General features: G+C 39.4%; 1 protein-coding gene across 2 annotated transcripts; it reads left to right on the forward strand.

Annotated features, from left to right (window-relative positions):
* Window positions 1-3,960: 3,960 nt before the first annotated feature.
* Window positions 3,961-14,850, forward strand: ZFAND5 (zinc finger AN1-type containing 5). 2 transcript variants are annotated; one of them, XM_079789730.1, is made up of 6 exons: window positions 3,961-4,280; window positions 8,516-8,675; window positions 9,098-9,209; window positions 9,849-9,952; window positions 12,317-12,442; window positions 13,216-14,850. In XM_079789730.1, exons 2-6 carry the CDS (start codon window positions 8,525-8,527, stop codon window positions 13,362-13,364), a joined length of 642 nt encoding a protein of 213 aa, XP_079645856.1. In that variant the 5' UTR covers window positions 3,961-4,280; window positions 8,516-8,524; the 3' UTR covers window positions 13,365-14,850. The 2 variants fall into 2 exon arrangements, with proteins under 2 accessions (XP_079645856.1, XP_079645855.1); XM_079789729.1 differs by having other exon boundaries at window positions 4,147-4,280; window positions 8,519-8,675.
* Window positions 14,851-22,670: the final 7,820 nt, after the last annotated feature.

Here is a 22,670-nt window from a genome sequence, read left to right on the forward strand (position 1 = left end):
TTGCTATCTGGTATTGTGATCCTTCCAACTTCTTTCTTAAGATTGCTGCGGCTATTCAGGGTCTTTATTGGTTCCATATCAATTTTTGGAGTATTTGTTCTAGATCTGTGAAATATGTCTTGGGTATTTTAATAGGGATTGCATTGAATCTATACATTGCTTTGGGTAGTATGGACATTTTAATGATGTTAAATCTACCATTCCATGAACACAGTATATTCTTCCACTTGTTTATATCTTCCTCTATTTCTTTTTTCAAATGTCATATAGTTTTCTGAGTACAAGTCTTTTACCTCCTTGGTTAAATTATTCCAAAGTATTTTAATTTGTTTGTTACATGGTAAATGGGATCCCCCCCCCCCCCCCAGTTTCTCTTTATGAGAATTCATTATTGGTACATTTACACCATGGAACAGTATGCAGCAGTAAAAAAAAGAAGGCTCTCTTACCCTTTGAGACAGCACAGAGGGACCTGGAGAGTATTATGCTAAGCAAAATAAGCCAGTCAGAGAAAGATAATTATTACATAATCTCATTCATATGTGGAATCTAAAGAACTAAATAAACAGAGGAACAAAATAGATCCAAAGACATAGAAGCATGGGACAGACTGATGAATCTCAGAGTGAAGGCCGGGGTGGGTAGGTGGGTGAGAAGAGACTAACCAAAGAACTTGTATGCATATACTAGTATGCATAACCCATGGACACAGACAATAGTGTGGTGAAGGCCTGGGGCAGGGGTGGGTGGAGGCTAGAAAGGGTCAATGGGGAAAAAAAGAGAACATACTGGTATGTAATACTTTCAACAATAAAGATTTAAAAAGAGAGGAAAAAAAGATCATGTGCTCTCTTGAGGGTGGTTACTCTTGTTTCAAACTTGTGTTAACCTAGATGCACAAAAACAATGGACAGGGACTGTTTAAGGCAAAGATAAACCTTTTACTATAAAAGTTATATGCCTCCATGACCGGCCCAGTTAGGAATTAATGATCAGACCACCTTGTGAGGCTATACTTTCCATATAAATCTTTTTTCATCCACATAATGAAATTCTATGAAAGGTGTTTTGGAACAATTAATAACCTCACATTCAAGCATACCTCACTTTTCCTATTACCTATTTTACAAAGGTCAGTTTCAACCTTTTCTAATGATCATAGAGTGACAGTCCTTTTGCATACTAAATTAAGAGCATTCTATTGTATATTTTGTGTTTATAGTTTGTCTTTAGAGTCTGACAATTTAGAACACCAAAGGGGGGGGGGGGAGCATATCCCATAATCTGTTACACCAGTAACATGAAAAGAATCTCTTCTTTTTTTAACCTTTTCCCTTTACCTGGTGTGAGCATCTGAGAGAGGTCACCTGATGGCTTGGTAGGGGGTAAGTAAACAATTCTCAAACTTGAGCATGCATCAGAATCACACAAAAAACTTGCTAAAACACATACTGCTGGACCAACCCCAGAGTTTGTGATTCCATAGGTCTGGTGTGGGGCCCTGAGAATTTGTATTATTATTATTTTTTTAATCCTCACCCCAGGATATTTTTCCACTGATTTTTAGGGAGAGTGGAAGAGAGAGGGAAAGACAGAAACACGGATGTGAGAGAAACACATCGATTGGTTGCCTCCTGCACCCCCCACCACACCAGGGCCCCAGCAGGGGAGGAGCCTGCAATCAAGGTATGATACCTTGACAGACTGGAACACGGGACCCTTTGGTCTGCAGGCCAACGCTCCATCCACTGAGCCAAACCAGCTAGGGCTTGTTTCACTTTTTAATAACTAAAAATCTGGGGGTTGGGGGAGTCTGTTACTATTTTCCTCAGTAAGAATTAGTTTCAGAGCTTTCCTGTCCTTCAGAGCTTCAAGCAAATCACTTTTCTTAATAGTTATAATAATATCTACCTCAGTGAATTACCGTTAGGATTAAATGAAACCCTAAATGGGAAAAAATACTTAGCACCAAAAGTGATCTGTAAATGGTAATTGCTATGTTTTTACTAACTTATCAACTCATTCAAGGAAATAAATTCCAATGGCCCTGGGACCAGTGACTGAAACTACTTAACATTTCTAGCACATTAACTAACCACAGAAATTAGCCTACATGGTCACTTATACTCTAGGTATTCTGCTTACTGCGGCAGGAAACTGATTTTGGAACTTTTGGCACAGAGCACCAAAACAGGGTCTCCCAAAATTATAAAGTTATCACTTGGAGCATTACTTAAAACACAGGTTCTTGAGCTCCACCCCAGACCAACCAAAACAATCTCCAGGGAAGAGGCCTAGTAATCTTTTAAACCAGCACCGCAGGGGATTTTCTGATCCTGGAGTTTGGGAAACACTGAAGGACTGCCACTCCAAATCTTTTTGTTGTTGCTGTTAATCCTCGCCCGAGGATATTCCATTGACTTTTTGGAGAGGGTGGAAAGGAGAAGAGACTGAGAGAAACAGAGAGAGGAGGAGAGACCCAGGGAAACATCCAACTATCTCACGTCGATATCCCGCGTGCACCGTGATGCAACCGGTAAGTGCCCTTGACCAGAATCCAACCCGCGAGGCCCATGCTCTCTCCACAGAGCCCAACTGGCTAAAGCGGTCCCTCCATTCGCAATGGTGGCTAAGATAAGCCCTAAACCTCATTTCTGTTCATTCATTTGCGCTATTAGTTACTAGGAAACATCACAAGACCTATCTGTCTTAGTAATCTTGTCCTCTTTGAGTTGAACTAAAGTCGCTTGGAGGGGTCAGCTGGAAGTGGGAGTTTATTTTGTTGGGTGCTTTGCAAAGGTTCTAGTATTTTGAGTTAACTCACCCTTTCAACTTCGTTGAGCCCTGTGCCTCATTTGTGAATGGCCTGCTTTAACACCTCTCCCCCCTTTGAACTTCCTCCTGCAAGGTTTCCTCCTTTCTGATCTCTGCCCCAGGTTTTAGCTTGTTTGTGTCCCTTAACAGCATTTCTCGAGCGGAACATTCGGTGCTTCCCCAGTTTCGCGACGCTTTGCTGGAACAGTCCATTTCCAGGGATTTTACAGGCTGGCCAAAACAGTTTGTTCGGAACAGCGGCGCGGGGCCCAGGGCTGGCAGCTAGATGGCGGAGCGTTTCCTGACTCGGCACAACCACCTTGACCTTGAGCGCGCGCCGCCGGCCCAGCTCCTTCCCGGCGGCGTAGGGCCAGGCTCTAGCCGGACTCTGGAATCCAAAGGGGGTGTGTGTGTGGGGGGAACGGAACGGGGCGGGGCGGGCGGAGACTTCAGACACAGGCGAAAAGACGCAAAATCTGTCTGTAAAGCAGTTCCTTTTCCTCTTCGCGAAGTGAATCCTTGTAATGCTTGGCAAGTGGGGGAGGAGGGGTGGCTGGGGTGAAGGAGGCCAGGGCTCACGAAAAAAAGCGTAAGAACACCAAGGGCGAAAAGTAGGCGCGAGTGAGAAAACCCGGAGGAGGGAGGCTGAGGGCGAACAATCGGGTTAAAAATAGAACCACAGACTCAGGAGGACTCGCTCTTTCCAGCTCCACCCTGGGGCCGGCCGCGCCGGTGACTCGGCTCCGCGCGACGGCCGCGCGGTCAGGCTCCGCCCCGCTCCGCCCCGCCCCGGGGAGCGGGTGACTGGGGGGGCGGGGGCGGAGCGTCGGGCGCCTACGTCACCGCGCTCCCCACCGCCGCCGTCGGGGTTTTCGCTGACGCACAGGCCCCGCCCCTCCCTCCCTCTTTCCCTCACGGCCCGGGCGCGGGGCGGAGAGGAAGCGTCAGTCGGCCGGACCGCGGACCTGTCTGCATGTAGTCGGGCTCGCTCGCCCGCCCTCGGGAGCCACGGCCTCATCGGCGGTAGCACCAGCGACGGACAGCGCCATCGGCGGGCCCTCGCGGCGCCCAGTCCTCGCGGCGCCCGCCCCTCTCGCCCTCGGAATCGGCCCTACCCGCCGCCGGCGGAGGCGTGAGGAGACGACGGGCGAGCGCCGCGAGCAGCGTTAGCCGCCGCAGCCTCCGGTCCTCCCTCCGCCTCCCCCTCCGCCTCCCCCCGCTCCCCTCCTCCCACTTCCCGAGCTCCGCCGGGTCCCGGCCACGCTCGGAGCTGCCGCAGAAACAAAAGAAGGGCCCCCGCGGCGGCGGCAGCAGCAGCGCCACCTCCGCCCGCGGCTCCTACCCGCTCCCGGCCCGGGGCAGCGGCTCCAGGGCGTCCGGCTCGCCCGCCTCAGGCTTCGGCCCGGCCCGGCCCCACTGCGCCGGCGTCGCGCGCAGGCCCGGCTCCTGCCTCCTGCTCACGCAGGGTGAGTGTGGGGCGCAGGGGGAGGGCGCCCGGCGGCGCGTGCCGGCCGGGGTGGGCTCGGGGGCCCGGGAACTCCGGCGTGGCCTGAGCGGGTCGCGCCCGGCGGCGGCGGCCAGGGGAGGGGAGCCCGCCGGCCAGCTCAGGAAACAAAGACGGAGGCGTCATCCTGTCGTCGTGGCCGGAGGCTGGACTCCCCTGCGCCCCCGGCTCGCTCGCACACGCCACAGTCGGGGACCATACCCGGCGTGCGGCCTCCGGGGGCTGGGGCCCCGGCCTCCGGGCCCTCCCTCGCGAGAGTCCCAGCCGCCCTGGCCGGCGGCGCCCGACGTGGGCCGACATGGACCCGGAGAGACAAAGGCGGTGGCGGCGGCCGCGCCCCCCGCTCGCCGCGCCCCGGACCCCCGCTCGCCGCACCTCACCCCCCCCGCCCCCACCCCCAGCTCTGCCCCCTCCTCGGGGGAGCCGTTGACGCCGGGGTCGGTGTCGGCCCGCGGGGTGAGGGGCCGGCCCGTCCTGCCGAGCCGCTGTTGTGCATGACTCAGTAGTTTTTGGAGAAGGCCCCGCTGGGCTTTCCTGAGCGAGGCCTGAGCTTGGCGAAGGGTGCGAGACCGGGGGGACCCGAACTTGTTCTAAAAGCCCGCTGCAACGTGGGTGAGGGGGAGCCTCGCTGTCCTTGCGCTTTAGTTTTCCCAACGTCGCTGGCATTTCTCGCCCAAGATCCCTTTGATGAAGGAAATGGAGCACCTTCCCCTTTGTTTCGTGCATTGTAGGCTGGTGAACGTGAAATTCTCTGCTCCCTTCTCCGTGGAGCTGTGTTTTGGGAAAGGCCCGGGTTATCTTTGTTGATGGAATTGCCTCCTAAGAATCTGGTCTGTGGACATAGAAATGTAAAAGTAATATAGGTCACAGAGCCCCTGTTCTTAAACCAGGCATTCAGGTAATCTGCAAAAAAAAAAAAAAATCTGAAACTTCATGTTTAAGAAGTAGGATTTTAGAACTTTAGGGGAAGCACTGCAATTTTGTCTTGAAAATTTTTTCTTTAAATGGCCCTGAAAAGGGATTTGTTTGTAGTTTTCCCTTATTTTCTGTCTCCGAGGCCCGGTGTTAAGCTTGGCAAGGAGCCTTTTAAAATCACACTAACGTACTCCATTTGGTAAAGAGGAAACTGAGATAGGGAAAGTGAGGACTTGCCCAAGGTCACTGGCTTAGTTAGAAGTAGATTAGAGGCTAGAACTCAGGTATCAACTTCAGGTGAGTGGGCATTCTTAACATCTTGGAGCATGTCTAAATTCCATAGATTTCTTCAAGTTTTTTGTGTTTGTTTGTTTTTTTTTAATTACATTTGAGGCTGGAGAGTTTTCAGTTGCATGCCCAGGTTTTGGAGTTTTGTTGATGGTTTGTTTTTTGAAGCTATGGATTAGAAGAAGCCAAAACTAGAAAAATAAATGTTTCACTTACACGTAATAGAGCTGACACATAATGCACAAGTTTCTATCAACTTTAAAGGTACTAAATAGTAGGGGTACTGTATTTTTCTAAAACATTACCAAGTAGGAGGAAACCACAGTACCTTATGGCAAGTTCCCTCTACACCCCCCCCCCCCCCAAAAAAAAAAAATTACCACTAAACATAAGTATTCTTTCGGCCTTGATGCTCTCTCCACTGTGCTTGGTTTTTATAAACAACCCTGACCATTTTGGCTTCATGAGTGATTAATGATGCCTGCTTGCATCTTTTAGATTGAATTTGAGATTGCTCTCTAACCCTCCTACATTAGAGAAAAACTGTAGCAGCCTAAATGATCTTTTTGTTTTCTTATTATATTAGATGTATGAAGGCTGCATCCTTAGGTTTTGAGGTTGTGTAGGAGTTGGCAGGCTCTGGGATATAAATAGAAGCTGATTTCAGAGGCCCCTGTTGACTAGGCTTTATGTGAGATCCTCCATCCAGCTCGGCCTGTCACATTGCAGCCTTGTGACAGGCTGAAGCGCCGCCCATGTGATCTAAGCTCCTGAGAAATATTAAGGCAAGCTGTGCACATGGGATGGCATTTAAAAGCTGGCTTTCTAGGGGGAAATAGTCTACGAGAAGCCATCTAGAACATATACCCTGTTGTCTCAGAGTTGAAAACTATAGTGAATTAAAGGTAGATGTGTTTTGTGTTTTCTGAAGAAGGAAAGGTGGAATACTTCGCATGTCGAAGTGGATGAGATCCCCCCCTCCATTTTATTTACATAAAGAAGATTTTAAGAATCAGATTGATGAATGTTAATGTTTGTTGGCTCAAATTTAGGCAAATTTGCTTGTAAAGCCACTATCAGATTACACTGCAAGTTTGTATAGACAGTGAGCTAGCATAGTTCTTAAACTGGGTTCAAGGAATGGCCCAACTTTTTTTTTTTTTTTTTTTTTTTAGGTAAAGCTTCACACACTTTGGGTAAAGGGCATGCAAATAAATACATAATTTATTATTTGAAGCATTTTTTGCACATATGCGCAAATAAAAAGAAAATAGCTGAAAGTGTTTATTAAACTTCATAAAGGATTTTGAAATGTTTACACTACTCTGCTCCAAAATGAGTCAGCTAAATTCCACTTACTATTTAAAGAGACAGTGTCAACTAAATTAATATTATTGTCTGAAGTAAATTGCGGATCTTGGTCACTCTCCAAGCATACAAGCTTGATTGGCTTGAAATATTTTAAAGCTTGAAAATGGTGTCTTTCTGCTAACAAAAGTAAAGTTTACTATTTAACTGGGGGGAGTAATTGTCAGGATTTAGCCAGGCCAGAATTTTAGTCCTCTTCCACCCTTTAAAAAAATAATTTTGTTAATAAAAATTGCTAATAATGAAGACATTTTTTGTAATATTTCCCTAACTAGTGTATTCTAGAAGTAGTAGTTGGAAAAAGCCATATGAAATTCCAGAAGATGGCAAGCTGTAACTTGAAGTACTTTCCTGCACTTATTTGAAATGTTCGTAACTTAATAAATCATAAGTGATCTTATTATCAACAGTAAGGTACATTTAAATGAGTGACAAGTTAGAGCAAATGATCTGTGGTTTTTTTTTATAAAATGTTAAGTATGCTTTGTACATTCATACATATTAATAGTGTGTATTTTCTCTTAACTCAGGAAAATTCACTAAACTTAGCAAAATATTTGTGCTAATTTTATTTTTTTTATATATTTGTGCTAATTTTAATAAGACTTGTGCAAAAAAGCAACAGTATGCTTTCTGTATAAAGTTTTTTCTGGTAACCTAGCATTAAATATTAACTATTACTAAAGGTTGTGTGTTTATATTGCTTTACTTTCTTTGCTTTATTGAATTGAGCTTGAAAAGATTTCATTTTCTGATATGAGGAATACAGACACTTGTTAAGTATCAAGATATAGTCTTTAGCTGAGAAATCTATGGCTGATAATGTGTGCATTGCAGGTTTCTAAGCACTGACTTTAAAAGTACCCAGACCCAGATTTCACACCTCAAATGTAAAACATAAAAGCATAAGCATCTGACCCCCTGAATTCTTAGAGCGTCACTTGTTGATTCCAAGGTAACAGTAAAGGCTAGGTCATCTACCAGCTCTCATTTCAGTAGTTCGCAGAATTGTTTACTTACTAGTTGACTACAGTCAGCCCTGTAGTAGCAGAATTGTTGAATTACTAGTTGGGCCCAAGTATGTTCAGATGTTTTAAGAAAACTTTAGAGCTACATCTACCATACAGCTAATTTAAAGAACCACTAGTAGATCTCAAGTGTCAGTAATTAAGATTGTAGGTTTTTCCCATTTGCAAGTTTCATTTAAAATATTTTTAACCAATGTAAAATGTTTTTAACCATTGTGCAAGAGAGCAGAAAGGAACTTAGATATCAGTTGCCCAAATTGATTTAAATGTGGTATCAGACAGAGTGACCTTTTCAGAAATTGAAAAAGTGAAATAAATACATTTTAATGTTTAATGGTAGAATCTTTTTGTCCTAACATTATATGTGAAGTCATTATAGGTCATTATTTATCAAGCTATAAAACAATTCCTTTCATGCCCTTTGTTTTATAAAGGCAGCAAAATACTCATACTTTACTTGCCCTACTTTTTTTAATTTGGGCCTTTGTTAGAAATAAACTTGATGTTTAGAAAAACTAGTGGCCATCATATACTAATTTAGTGATTTTACTTTGGTTACATGCTAGTTTCTAAAATTTTGTTTTTGTTTTCTTTATAGCAGAAAAATATGGCTCAAGAGACTAACCAGACCCCAGGGCCCATGCTGTGTAGTACAGGATGTGGCTTTTATGGGAATCCTAGGACAAATGGAATGTGTTCTGTTTGCTACAAAGAGCATCTTCAGAGGCAGCAGAATAGTGGCAGAATGAGCCCAATGGGTAAGTTGTTTCCAAGGAAAAACCCATTTGAAGAATTGGTGAACAGAAAACATAGAGCCAAGAATTGAGGCTTAAGACCAAGAATGAATGCTGAAAGCCCAAAGAGAGAAGACCTAAGAAAAGCTTGAAATTAAAGCAACAGCCCAAGTACTTGGTATAACTACATCAGGAATGAATGACTATCAACGAGCATCTTGACTAGCTTTTTCATTTTTCTTTTTGATGTTTTGTTTCATACTTGTATTCACTGGATATAACTTTTTAATATTTTTTTGGATACTCACTTAAGTGTAGGAATCTGCAGCACAATGAAAATGCTTAAATCACTAACTTAATTAAATGCAAGTATTTGTTACTTATTAATAGTCTTGATACTGATTATAGTATTGCCTTGTTTCTTACAAATCCCTTTTTTTAAATAGGGACAGCTAGTGGTTCCAACAGTCCTACCTCAGATTCTGCATCTGTGCAAAGAGCAGACGCTAGTTTAAACAACTGTGAAGGTGCTGCTGGCAGCACATCTGAAAAATCAAGGTAAGATTGAGCATTTCAGAGTTTTTATGGTAATAGGAAGAAATTAAGATATCTGTGCTATCCATACAATTATAATTATGTGTTCATATATAATAAGGATGTTAATATATCAAATGCCCTTGGCTTTGCATCTGTTGCACAGTCAGGAATTTCAGTATCTTTTAACGTATGATCTTGTTGTAGGTCATTGAGTAAAGATGTATATTATAACACACTCTATACCACCACCAAGGATGCTGTGTTGAGAATGCTGTGCTTTTATTTCCTTGTAATTGAGGTTTAGAGGTTGTAGGGAGTGAGGCTCTGCAGATTTTAGTGTAATGCCACACAAGGCATTTTGGCAAAACTGCCCCCTTTTGCCCTTAAACAGATTACAGGCACAGCTAAAAATTCTTAGTTGGCTATAATAAAACATTGTGACTTATACAGATATGCAGCCTTGAATTGAACCATTTATCAAATTGCTTGCTTTATTCTCAACCATTTTTTGCTGAGCATCCAGTATTCTTTTAAAATTTTAGATTATTTAGCTCCATTTGATATGTTGGAAATAATATATAATTTGAAGTTGAACTGACAACTTATCTCACGAAGAAGTACCCTTAACATCTTTAAAAATGTTTGCTTGAACTCAAATAGAAATGTGCCTGTGGCTGCCTTGCCTGTAACTCAGCAAATGACAGAAATGAGCATTTCAAGAGAGGACAAAATAACTACCCCGAAAACAGAGGTGTCAGAGCCAGGTATGCATTTTGTTTAATATTAGTTCAGTTCTGGACTTGTAGTATGAGAAAGGGTTGGTGGGGGGATTTGTTCCTTCCCATTGAAGGACCAAAGAAGGAGAGAGCCAGAAAATACAGGCCAAGCAAGAACCACTCTCTTTAGAGAGTATAATATAAAATAGTCATTCTATTCTCTTCTTTCTTCTCTGCCCGTCCCCCACCACCCCTCACACCAGTAAATTGGCAAAGTTGATAATCTGGAGACTGGAAGTATTAAGAATTTAATGAACTTAAAATAATGTATTACTGTCATATTTTAAAAGTATCTAAATCACTAGAGAAGGTATTGTTCGTAAACCTAGAAAAAATTTATGTAGATTAAGTTTCAAAGCTGAAAATTTTTAGGTCAAAAGCACTAACTATTGATATTGTCAACATTGTAGAAAATACTCAAGCAATAGAACATATTAAACACTAAGACTTTCAAGTTGAAGTGTAGGATCCCATATTTTGTGAGAGTTTAAAACTCAGTATGGAAAGGCATTTTGTTTTCTTTAGTGATTTTGAGTCAGTGCTTAACTTATAGCAACCATGAATACGCTAAATGTATTAGCCAGAAGACTGACTTGTTTGAATTATCTGTGCTAGGCCTAGAACAAGAATCTATGTATATTATAGTTCACATATTTTATTTTTTATCAATTCATTATTTCCTAGTAGTGTTGATTGAACATAATATAAAACTTTATTGTATGGAAATAATGTCAGTGGATATATAATCTGTTTTGTAGGCTAGCTTTTTGTAACATCACAAGCTTATGTGAACTACATCAATCTTAATTTATAAAGTTAAGGTGAAAATTTATAAGTTGAGCAAGTGAATCCATATTTGATATTTTGAAATGAGTTCCATCCTTCTGAAAAAGCGGACCAAATTTGTGTGTATGTGTGTGGCTTTTAAGGCAGGGGCGGGGGGAGGTATGTTTTAAACATAAATTAGTCTGGCCTTGAAACAGTACTCTTCTGGGTTAGATCTGTAGCTAGTCTCTGCATTTATTCTCTTGGTAGGAATTCTGTAGTTCACGGTTTCTCTGTCTTTTTCTATATATATATATATTTAAACCCCTTCATATCTTTATGGAACCACTGTTTAGTTTTCAGGTGTGGCCCAGGAAATGGCTATCACTCTTCCCTACCCCCAAACTATTGTCATACCATCAGGAAAAATTATAATGAGGTTGTCATAGTAGATTGTTAGGAATAAGTAATAGGTGGAATATTCTGTTAATCTATTAATTTCACTGAATAAATTACTAATGCAAATGAGTTATGAATTTGGGAAGAATTTTTAGAATAAGTTGTACAAATTGGCTTGTCTCTAGAATTTGGACTTAATGCTACTAGCATTGGTGCTGGCCTATTTAGGCAGTAATTTTAGCATTGCATATATTAATTTGCTATTGTTGAGGTTTGGATTAATATTAAAACTCAGAAAAAAAAACCTCAGTTTATAGTGCTTCAAATGTAGTTGAATTTTATAAAAGTATAGTCAAATTTGGTAAATGGCTAGTGGTAATACGGGCTTAACTCCAGTAATCTGCAGTTTTACCTTCATATTGACAAATTCTGTTGATTTCATGTAGACAAGTGGACTTTTAATGAAAATAAAATTTTTTTTTAGTTTTGTCTATAAAATCTTTAACAGTCTAAAGTCAAAACTGCACAAGTACTTATGTTGTCCGAAAGACAATGTTTGCTAATCTTTCAAAGGAAACTTAAAAGAAATCTTCCAGATCTTCTGAATAAGACACTAAAACACTTGTTATAATGGCAAAATAATTATTGTGACATTTTAGGATCTGAAGATGGTGATTAATGATTTGGGTTTCACTTGTCAAAATTTGCTGGTTTTACCTACACAATCTTTCTTTTCTTTTTCCTGTAAGTCTGAAACCAAATGGACATTTTTATAGTCAAGTACCTCAGAAGTTGTTAACTTTATTTACTTAGTAGTAATGAATTTCAACAGCCCTAATTAAGATGTTTATATGTAGGCAACTGCAACATGGAAAAACATAGCATGTGGCCAACATTTCTTAGGTCTTCAAAAACCTTTAGAATTGGGGTTTTATTTCTTAGTACTAGCTGCTAAGAGGAGTTGAATAGCTGCTAAGAGGAGTTTAAAAGAACTATGAGTAAGGTGATAATTTTGTAAAATTTAGCGGAACAAGTAGTATGTTGATTGGCAAGAAATTCTTATATTTGAAAGTTCTGATATAAAAGTAAAAAGTCGTAGGTGTTTTTATTTTTTCCAGCATTGCTAATTGGTTAATTAGCAGTTAGTGAACGCTTGACAAATTTCTAATTTTTACCCTTATTTTTCAGTTGTCACTCAGCCCAGTTCATCAGTTTCTCAACCCAGTACTTCTCAAAGTGAAGAAAAAGCTCCTGAGTTACCCAAACCAAAGAAGAATAGATGTTTCATGTGCAGAAAGAAAGTTGGCCTTACAGGTATTAAACAATATAATAGACTGTATATTTTACAGCTAGGGTTCAACAAGGAGCTCCTGGTCTCTTCATAAGGGGCTGATTGATCTTACGTATAAAACAAAATCTTCCAGATCTTCTGAATAAGACAATAAAACACTTGTTATAACGGCAAAATCATTATTGTGAAATTTCAGGATCCCAACTTTCAGTAATAGAAAGTTTCCAGAATGGGCTAGAAAGGGGGATAGTGGGAGGAAGTCTAGTTTGATTTCCATTTGTCTCCCTAATCACATGAAATCCTTTAACTTGAGGCCTTATGAATTACTTTCTTTTATTGGATTGATAAAAATACACTCCTTTTGGTTCTTTCCTTTGTTCTCCCGTGAAAAAGGAAGTGGAACTAAATAGTGCCTACTTTGAGCCAGGCATAAAATATTCTAGATACTTTTTAGTTGTTTTGTTTAATTGGTTGTCTTTCCCTTGTTTTCACATGAAACATTACCTAGTTAACATACAGTAGGAGGAGGATTTAAATCCAGGTCATTCTGATTCCAGAGCCTGTGTAATTTCTACCCTGTGTGATACCTATGGGAGTTTGTGGAAGAATAGTTATTTGAATTTCTCACCATGTCAAAGGTGGTTTAAAAGCTGTTTCACAATTTGAAGTGACAGACTTTGTCTTGTTGCAAAGAGCCATGAAAGCTGGTTCCTTTTCTATAGTGAGTAAGCCTTTTTTCTTTTCCTTTTAATTGCTACAAGTTCCCAAGTGACACTGCTTCCTCTTGTGTGTACAGGGTTTGACTGCCGATGTGGAAATTTGTTTTGTGGACTTCACCGTTACTCTGACAAGCACAACTGTCCGTATGATTACAAAGCAGAAGCTGCAGCAAAAATCAGAAAAGAGAATCCAGTTGTTGTGGCTGAAAAAATCCAGAGAATATAAATTACTACTTGTGAAGAGACTGAAACTTTGTTTTTATTTTAATATATCGTAGGAAAACATTAAAGAGCAGATGCATGGCCATTTTCCTTTGATGTTCTCCAGAGTTTTACTTTATACTACTTGTCTGTCTTATAATTGATATTTTAGGATGTTTGGGTGTTTGTTACAGGCAGAATTGGACAGATACAGCCCTACAAAATGTATATGCCCTCCCTTGAATAAAATTGGATGAAATCTGCATATCAAATTGAATTTCACAGATAACAAGGACAAAATTTAGCTCCCACGTGCCAAACAAAACACATGAAATCTCTGCATGTTTGCAGCATATCTGCCTCTTGGGAATGTATCAAGGTATAATCTTTGGCTAGTGTTATGTGCCTGTATTTTTCTAAAAAATGGTACACCAGAAAAGGACTGGCAGTCTACTTCTACCATAGTTAAACTTCACTGTTAATTTCCACAACATGTTCTTTGGAAGCAGGAAGAAGGTGATAAAGAGGATCAGACCTTTCCATGAAACCAGTATTTGATGCCATATATAAGTGTGGCTAATTGGTCTAAAAGCTGTCAAAGACGTTCTGTGAAAGGTAAACATTGCAACTGGTTATGAGAGTAAAACCATCAAGCAACAGGGTCTGGAGCTGTCTTTGAAGCTTATTGTTGGCCTGCACCAGAAGATGTCTGCATTACTTATTGCTAAAAATGTGTAACACAGAACTGCACTAGGATTAATTTGTTTACAAGAAGAAATTGAAACTGCATTTGGTTTTCACATACAGCAGCTCTGTTGAGTAACATACATCTGAATTTTAAGTTGCAAAGGTTTCTGAACAGTTAATTTTTCATGTGCATCTTTTGTTGAATGTTTTGGTTGAAGAAAGAATGTTTAGAGCTTTTTTAAAAGACTTCAGTTCTTAATGTAACTACCCTTCTGCATGGAAAATCATAACCAACATGGCTGCAGTAGACTTCTTACTTAGTGGTATCCAGCACCACTTGCAGAGGGCTGCTTTATCATTAATTGTACTTGGGTATAGGACTAGTGTTCTTGGGTGTGTTGCATGGGCTGCATTATTTACAGCATTGTACAATAACAACTAGAAGAGGCAGTATACTTCATTGATGCTTGTCTGGTAATATCACTTCTGTGTTATAATGGAAGGTTTTCTGTGATATATGAAACTTGTGTTTTTTATATATAAATGAGTATAGTTAGATTAGTGTTGTGGTAATGCCTGTTTTCATCTGTAAATAGTTAAGTATGTACACGAGGCACTACTTCTGATTTATTGCAGTGTTCAGTCTTAGTTTTACTTTTGTCCTTAAAGCACTCAACTTTGCTTTTAAATCTTTGTACCTTAGTTCTGAGTTAGATTTGCAATGTGTACAGATAGTTCATATTTATGTATTGCACATAATCATGCTATCAGCATTGATGCTATATTGTATTATGTAAATAATAAAAGCCATGTACAGAGGGAAACTTCCACTTGTTCATTGGGTTTTTAAGCCATAGTTAGAAATCCTACAGGGGGATGATTAGAAAATGTTTCAAATTCAACTTTTTAGTTGCATATGTAGACTCTGCATGGCTGTTGTTTTTTTTCATTGCCTTCTCAACGTGTTCAAGTGAGAACCATGAGATGAGTTTTGTAAAAAAAATAAAGTATGGTTACATAATAGGCAACTGTTTTTGAAGAAATGAATAGGCTATTTTAGGATCTTAAAAGTTTTAGCACTTAAGAAGGAGGAATGAAATTTGAACAATTATGGTCTGTTACCCTCCCCCCCTTTTTTGTTTATTTTATAGATAACACTTTAGGCATGACAATTTGTACAAAAACAGGTATAGTTTTGTTTCACTTGTTTTGGTTCTAATGTAGAGATGGATCCATGAGTTTGCTCTTAAAGGTGTCATAAGAGATAATAAGAAATAACAGTGACATATTCTGACTTTGCCCAGGGGGTAACTGAAGCCAAGGACAACCATGGCTTTTCAGTAATGGAGTTTGAAATAGAAATTCTTATCCTGGTTCACTGTCATTTGTCACAGTTCTTTGGGTGTTAGACTTCTATTTTCAAAAGTATTATGACAAGATAAGGATAGTATCTCCTGAAATATGAAGGATACTGAAGAATCACAGTTGAGTACAATTAAGGTTTAAAAATATGACCTATTTCCCCCTCACTGCTACCTCTTGTCAACATTTAAGATTTTCATATCAATGTGGTATATGGGGGATAAAGAAGACATGGAAGGTGATCGACCTTTGGACTTCATTCGTCTATAAAGGTCATTGAATAAATGTTCCCAAAATTATTTTTTATAAGAAACATTGAGGACAGATTTGATCTTATAGGATTTAGTTTGTCAGAAGCATCAGTTGGGAGGAAAAGGAAACCCAAGTGTGTAAGGCAGCTAGGAAGATTTAATTCTATGTAAACTTGTATTCAAACATGAATGTTTCTAAGGCAAGACTAAAAAGGGGATTTAACTTTGGTATGTACACTGAGATACTAAGCATTTTAAGTGTACCATATTTCTCAAAGATACCTGCATAACCTTCAAAAATGGTTTGCTAGGACAAACCATGATGACATGAATTAGCTGTATGATCTTGGGCTATGCCTTTCATCAAATCTATTCTGCAGTGGGCTTTAATCTGTAAAAATGAGCCCTTGGTTTTCAGATTTGCGGTGGCTTCCCATAGTGAATCAATTTGAAAAGGAAAGAACTCAAGTAGTGTGTGGCATACTGGTTAAGAGGATGATGGATCCTGGAACCAGGTTTCTTCGTCTATGAATAAGGATGGTAACTACCTGGCATATAGTAAGTATTCCCTATTAAATGTGTGACGAATTTTTTTAGAGCAGTTCTAAGTTCACAGTAAAATAGGAACGTGAAGAGATTAACCATATACCTTCTCCCCTCCACACATGTATAGCCTCCCCTATTTAACATCCACAGGAGTGGTACATTTGCTAAAACCGATGAACCTACATTGACTCATAATCACTCACAGTACATTGTTTACAAGTTCACTTGATACACATTCTGTGAACCAGTGTATAATGAGTGATGTGTACCTATCGTGGTATCAGTATTTTCACTCCCCATAGAATCTACTGCCTCTGCCTACACCCTACCCCAATCCCTGGCAATTATTGATTTTTATTGTCCATATTCTACCTTTTCCAAAATGTCATATGTTTGGAATCATATAGTATGTAACCTTTTCAGATTTTTTTTTTTTTTTTTACTTAGTAAAATGCACAGGTTTCCTTCATGTCTTCATAGCTTATTTCTCTTTAGTGCTGAATAATCTATTGTCTGGTTGTGCCATAGTTTATCCTACTGAAGGACATCTTGGTTGCTTCCAAATTTTGGCAATTATGAATAAAGTTGCTGTAAACATTGGTGTGTAAGTTTTGTGTGGAAGTAAGTTTTTAAATCCTTTGGGTAAACACCAAGTGATGTGTAGTGGTATCTTGTTTTAATTTGTGTTTCTCTGATGACATAATATGGAGCTTCTTTTCATATTCCTATTTACCATCTGTATATATTGCTTGGTGAGTTGTCAGGCAAGGTCTTTGGCCCTTTTTTAAATCAGGTTTGTTTTCTTGATTTTTTCCTATATTTTTGGATAATATTTTTATCAGATGTGTATTCTGCAAATATTTTCTCCAAGTCTATGACATGTTATTCTCTTGAATCATTAATTTTAATGTTTTAGAATAATACTTTCTAAAACTTGGAAAGAAAATTATCTGAGAATGAGTGTGATTGGTTACATTAAGTCATATAGTGAAAAGGTAAAGAACTGCAACTTTAAAATTTTGTTTGAAGTGATTAGAATCTTTTTTTAAAAATTCTTTATTATTTAAAGTATTACATATGACTCCTTTTCCCCCCATTGACCTCTCTCCCCAGCCACTCCCATCCCCAAATCTTTTTTTATAGAGGGATGTACCATATTTTCTTTATTCATCAGTTGGTGGACATTTGGTTTGTTTCCACTAATTTACATTGTTGGAAGTATTACAAATGTCCCCCTTTTTCCCCACATTAACTCCCTCCCTACTCCCGCCTCCTCCCCAAGCCTTCACCACACTATTGTCTGTGTCCATGGGTTATGCATTTAAGTTATTTGGTTAATCTCTTCATGTCCCCCCTTACCTCAGATTCGTCAGTCTGTTGCATGCTTACATGTCTCGATCTATTTTATTTATCAGTTTATTTTCATTTGACTCCACATATGAGTGAGATCATGTGATATTTGTCATTCTCTCTTATTTCACTTAGCATAATTTCTAGGTCCCTCTATGTTGTCTCAAAGGGTAATAGAGCCTTTTTTAAAGCTGCATAGTATTTTATGGTGTAAATGTACCACAGCTTTTTTATTCACTCATCTATTGATGGGCACTTGGGCTGTTTCCAGATCTTAGCTATTGTAAATTGCATTGCTATGAACATAGGGGTGCATATATTCTTTCTGATTGGTGTTTCAGGCTTAGGATATATTCCTAGAAGTGAGATTATTGGGTTTTTGAGGAAACTCCACACTTTTCCATAGTGGTTGTTAGAATCATTCTTTTCATTAAAGTTTTCTTTGCACGTGTCTGTTAAATGAAGTTCATAGCAAGTATTAAAAGTGAACAAATCTCTACTAAGTAATGTAATAGCAACATGTTAATCGTACTACTGTTGTAAATATTTGAGTTGGTAATACATTCACAGGGTTCAAAAACAAATTTATCAGTATACATTGAGAAGCAAAGCCTCTCTTCTGTCTCCCAAGACATACATTTTAGATAACTACCATAACTTGGAAAGGTTGTTTTATCTCTTCCATGTCATGTAAATGTTTGACTTAATTTGACTCTTGTTTGTGTAATTGTTTGATTGCAATGTTGTCAGTGATTTTTGTTCATAAATATTACCTTACTGGAGGCCCGATGCACATAATTTGTGCAGGGCTCGGCCCTTGCAGCCAAAGTGGCTGCCTCGGCCCTCACAATCCCGGCTTCGCCTGGAAGGTCGTTTGGCCATCCGGTCTAATTAGCATATTACACTTTTATAGGTAATTTTGGAGAGAATGGTGGGAGTGGTTGCTGGCTGATTAGCAATAAGATTATATAACCTTAAATTACATAGAAGGGTTTCTGTGGGTGAGACAGCAGATAGTTAATGAAAAGTAACTTGAAGTTTGACAGCATTTTCTTGTATTTTGTACAATCTGCTTTAAAAACATGTACGTGTATAAAAATACAGAAATGCCATTTAATATTTATAATAGCTATTTCCACACACACTGGTTTTTAATTTATATAAAAAGCAATGAGCACTGTTTCTATGTTTTCTCCTACAGTGCATTTGTGTTCTAGTCCTGGAAGTAAAAGACACACCATTTTGTGGCATAAATGTAAGACTTCCTCTTGTATGCAGCAAAGTACTACTTTCCTTTTTACTATATAGGTAGTGATGTTGCTAAATCATACTTCAGGTCAACTGCAAGATGACAGATGTTACAGGTCATTTTTTTAAATTGGTTAATATATTTTATTGTATTTAGTTGGTTTTGAATATGTTCTTTCCTTATGACTCTGATTAAAACTATCACCACAGCCAAGACCGGTTTGGCTCAGTGGATAGAGCATCGGCCTGCGGACTCGGGGGTCCCAGGTTCGATTCTGGTCCAGGGCATGTACCTTGGTTGCGGGCACATCCCCAGTGGGGGGTGTGCAGGAGGCAGCTGGTCGATGTTTCTCTCTCATCGATGTTTCTAACTCTCTATCCCTCTCTCTTCCTCTCTGTAAAAAATCAATAAAATATATTAAAAAAAAAAAAAACTATCACCACAACCTCAAATTGTATATATCTAAAATGATTGATAATGTAACCAAGGCTGTTCAGGAATTAGGATCATCTATCAGTCTACTCAGAAGTTAATAGAAAACCTTTCTGACACATTCCTACTTTTAGTTGAGTGCAAAAACTGTTCAGAAAGAAAAAAGGATTTCCTTAAGCACTTACCCTTTAGAGTTTAAGGATGAGCCAGAAAAAAAAAATGTATATAAATAAATTACCTTACATGAGTGTAGATTTCTCTGATCCTGTGTGTATAATCCATGACAAATTAAAAGATGGTGTCTGATTCCAGAGCTATCAAAAAAAATCAGCCACAAATTCAGTGCCTTAACACAAAAATTTATTCTTGCACAGTTCTTAAGATTAGAACTAAAGTTAAGCAGTTGGTAGGATTGGTTCCTTCTGGAGCTCTGAGAGGGAGAATCCATTCCATGCCTCTCTCCTAGCTTGTGGCAATTGCCATCAATCCTTGACTTTCCTTAGCTCCGTGGTCGGCAAACTGCGGCTCGCGAGCCACATGCGGCTCTTTGGCCCTTTGAGTGTGGCTCTTCCACAAAATACCTGGGCGAGTCTATTTTGAAGAAGTGGCATTAGAAGAAGTTTAAGTTTAAAAAATTTGGCTCTCAAAAGAAATTTCAATCGTTGTACTGTTGATATTTGGCTCTGTTGACTAATGAGTTTGCCGACCACTGCCTTAGCTTGTAGCTGTATCAGTCCAAGCTCTGCCTCTGACTTCACGTGTCTATGTGTTTCTGTATGCAGATTTCCCTCTCTATTATAAAGACAAGTCATTAGATTTAGGGCCCATCCTAATTCAGTATGACCTCATCATGACTTGAATAGAGCTACAAAGACCCTATTTCCGAATAAGATTATATTCTCATGTACCAGGGGACTAGTACTTGAATGTATCTTTTGGGGAGACACAATTAAACCCACTACATAAAATATATAATGAAGACTAGAATATGTGCCCAAGGAGTCTTGCTTTAATTATTATATGATGCAGAAAGAACAATTATGTTGCATATGATCTAGATACGTTTTTATCTGAATATTAGTTAACAATACTTATAGTTTTGCCACAGATAAAAATTATATTAATGTTACATTTCCTTGATATGGCAGAGTCAATAAAGAAACAGTAACTCTCTTTGAGAAGTACCGTGATGATCTAAAAATGTTTATTTCCTCATGGTTGTGAGAAATATTGGCATTTTCATGTTGATGTGTATGTTGAGAGATTCAGATGAAAATAATCTCTGGCTGTGTGGCAAAAGTAATGCTAAGTACTCACCACCCAGTTCCTCTTCCCTGGCGTACAAGAGGTCAATTATTCCCCAGGTTCCTTGCACTTAGCAGTGTATCAAGAGTCTGGCCAATAAACCGTGGGTAGAACCACTTGTAAGTTTGGCCTTTAAAACTATTCTGTGTGAGCCTCCTTCCTCCCCTATCCCTGCTAAGGGTGACTTTGGGAACACATTTCCCAGTGGCATAGTTATCAGATGGAGGATGGTTTCCCGGCCATGCTAAGGTGTGATGAGAGTAATGAATGAACTGGGGACTGTGCTAATGCTTCATTCCCCAGCTTGTTTAATGCAAGCTCTGGGTCATGCAAGTTGTAACGACAGCCAACTGTACGAAAGCAGCTACCTGTATTTAACACCCCTGGAATACAAAGTCTGACTGTGACATATTCATTTTCATATTTCCAGCATATTTCAAGGTGCCTGGTTCATCATAATAGTTTGTCCTTACACCAGGAATCTATCACCTTCAAAACTCAGCCACCATATTACTTGTAATGAAAACTCATTAGTTGATATGTTATATTTTTTAACTACTTAAAAGAAAGAGAAAAGTAGCAACAATAGCGGAGCAAAACACAATGAGTGCCTCCTGTGTGTCATGCTCTCTGCTGTTAAATTGGTAAACATATTTACTTTAGAGGAAAAGATAGTGATAATGCACTCCAGATTTTGGAAACTAGCCAATAAAGTTAGCAAAATATCCTGCAATATCTACCAGTTAGTTATTAGTTATTTTATTCACTGAAAAGGTTATCAATGTATAGAAAAAGATCATCTAGAAGAAACCTCAGCAATTAATAAAATATTCTTAAAAGGAGGGAAAGACTTCACTCACCCACCGTAGCCTGGACCAAGAGCAGTAGCTGTTTTGTGACTAGCCAGACCTAGAATGCAATATGAGAGTTTAGGGCCTGACATCTTGGCAAATACCAAATCCAGTTGGGACAGCTGGGGGAGGAGGTTTGGTGGGCTGTGCAGACAGGGAAATTAACCAAAATGGCTAGGGAAGTAAGAAGAACAATTTATAACTGACAGATCTGAACAAATAAGCTAAAAATGAGTCAGACCTTCCGTGTGATGACAACTTTGACAAGAATTTCTGAAAGTGACAATGAACGGAAAGCTTGATGCATATAGATCAACACAACTGTTAGAGCCCCCAAGGGGCTGATGCATTTAGCTAAGGATTGTCTTATGTACATTTTAACTATCAAATGCTTCAATAAATTACTGATAAAAAAATAAAACATCATTTTCCTATTCTTGAAATGAAGACACTTCTTTAGAGCTCAGTTAGTCATCCCAGTGTAAGTCTGGAGTTCATGCAGGTGAGAATGATTTGTGATTCTAAGTGTGACAATAGTGTGGCAAAGGTTTTAAAGATTGTGTTCCATCTGCAAGCAAATTTTGCAAATTCCTTTGGAAAAATACAAAATAACTCCTATGCTGACTACATCTCGTTCTTATCCAGCTCCCCAACATCATTTTTTCTTTTAGATTCTCATCCAAGAATATTTTTTTCCATTGATTTTTAGAGAAAGTGGGAGGGAGAAAGGAGGGGAGAGGGGAGAGAGAGAGAGAGAAAGGGAGGGAGAGAGAGACATCGATGTGAAAGAAACACATAGATTGGTTGCCTCCAACAGGCTCCGGGACAACAAAGGTACGTGCCCTTGACTGGGAATAGAACCTGAGACCATTTGGTTTGTGCCAATGCTCTAACCACTGAGAAAACTGGCCAGGGCCCATCTTTTTTTTTTTAATCTAGTAAACTCATTTCTTGTAATAATGTCAGTGTAATTTCTTTTCCAATAGTCTATAATTCAGACTTGTCTTTTTTCTATTAAAACAATTTGATGAATTTTAAAATTAAATTGTATGCCCCTAGCATTTAAAATGACCAGAATTGGGAATTTCAGAGGGTAACTGGGAGCAGGCATGAGAATAATGTAAATCATTGGGGTGGGACCCTCTTAAGGTTTATGCGTCATGTCGGGCCATCCTATAGAAATAAAAGAGGATTTTATTAAAAAGTAAAAAAAGCAACAACAGTCACTAGTCAGTATGTATTTCTGTTAGAAATCTAAAATTTTTACTTTAGATATATATTTTTACTGATTTCAGAGA

The sequence above is a fragment of the Cnephaeus nilssonii genome, assembly GCF_951640355.1.
Source record: "Cnephaeus nilssonii genome assembly, chromosome: 14".
In the NCBI taxonomy this organism is placed as follows: Eukaryota; Metazoa; Chordata; class Mammalia; order Chiroptera; family Vespertilionidae; genus Cnephaeus; species Cnephaeus nilssonii.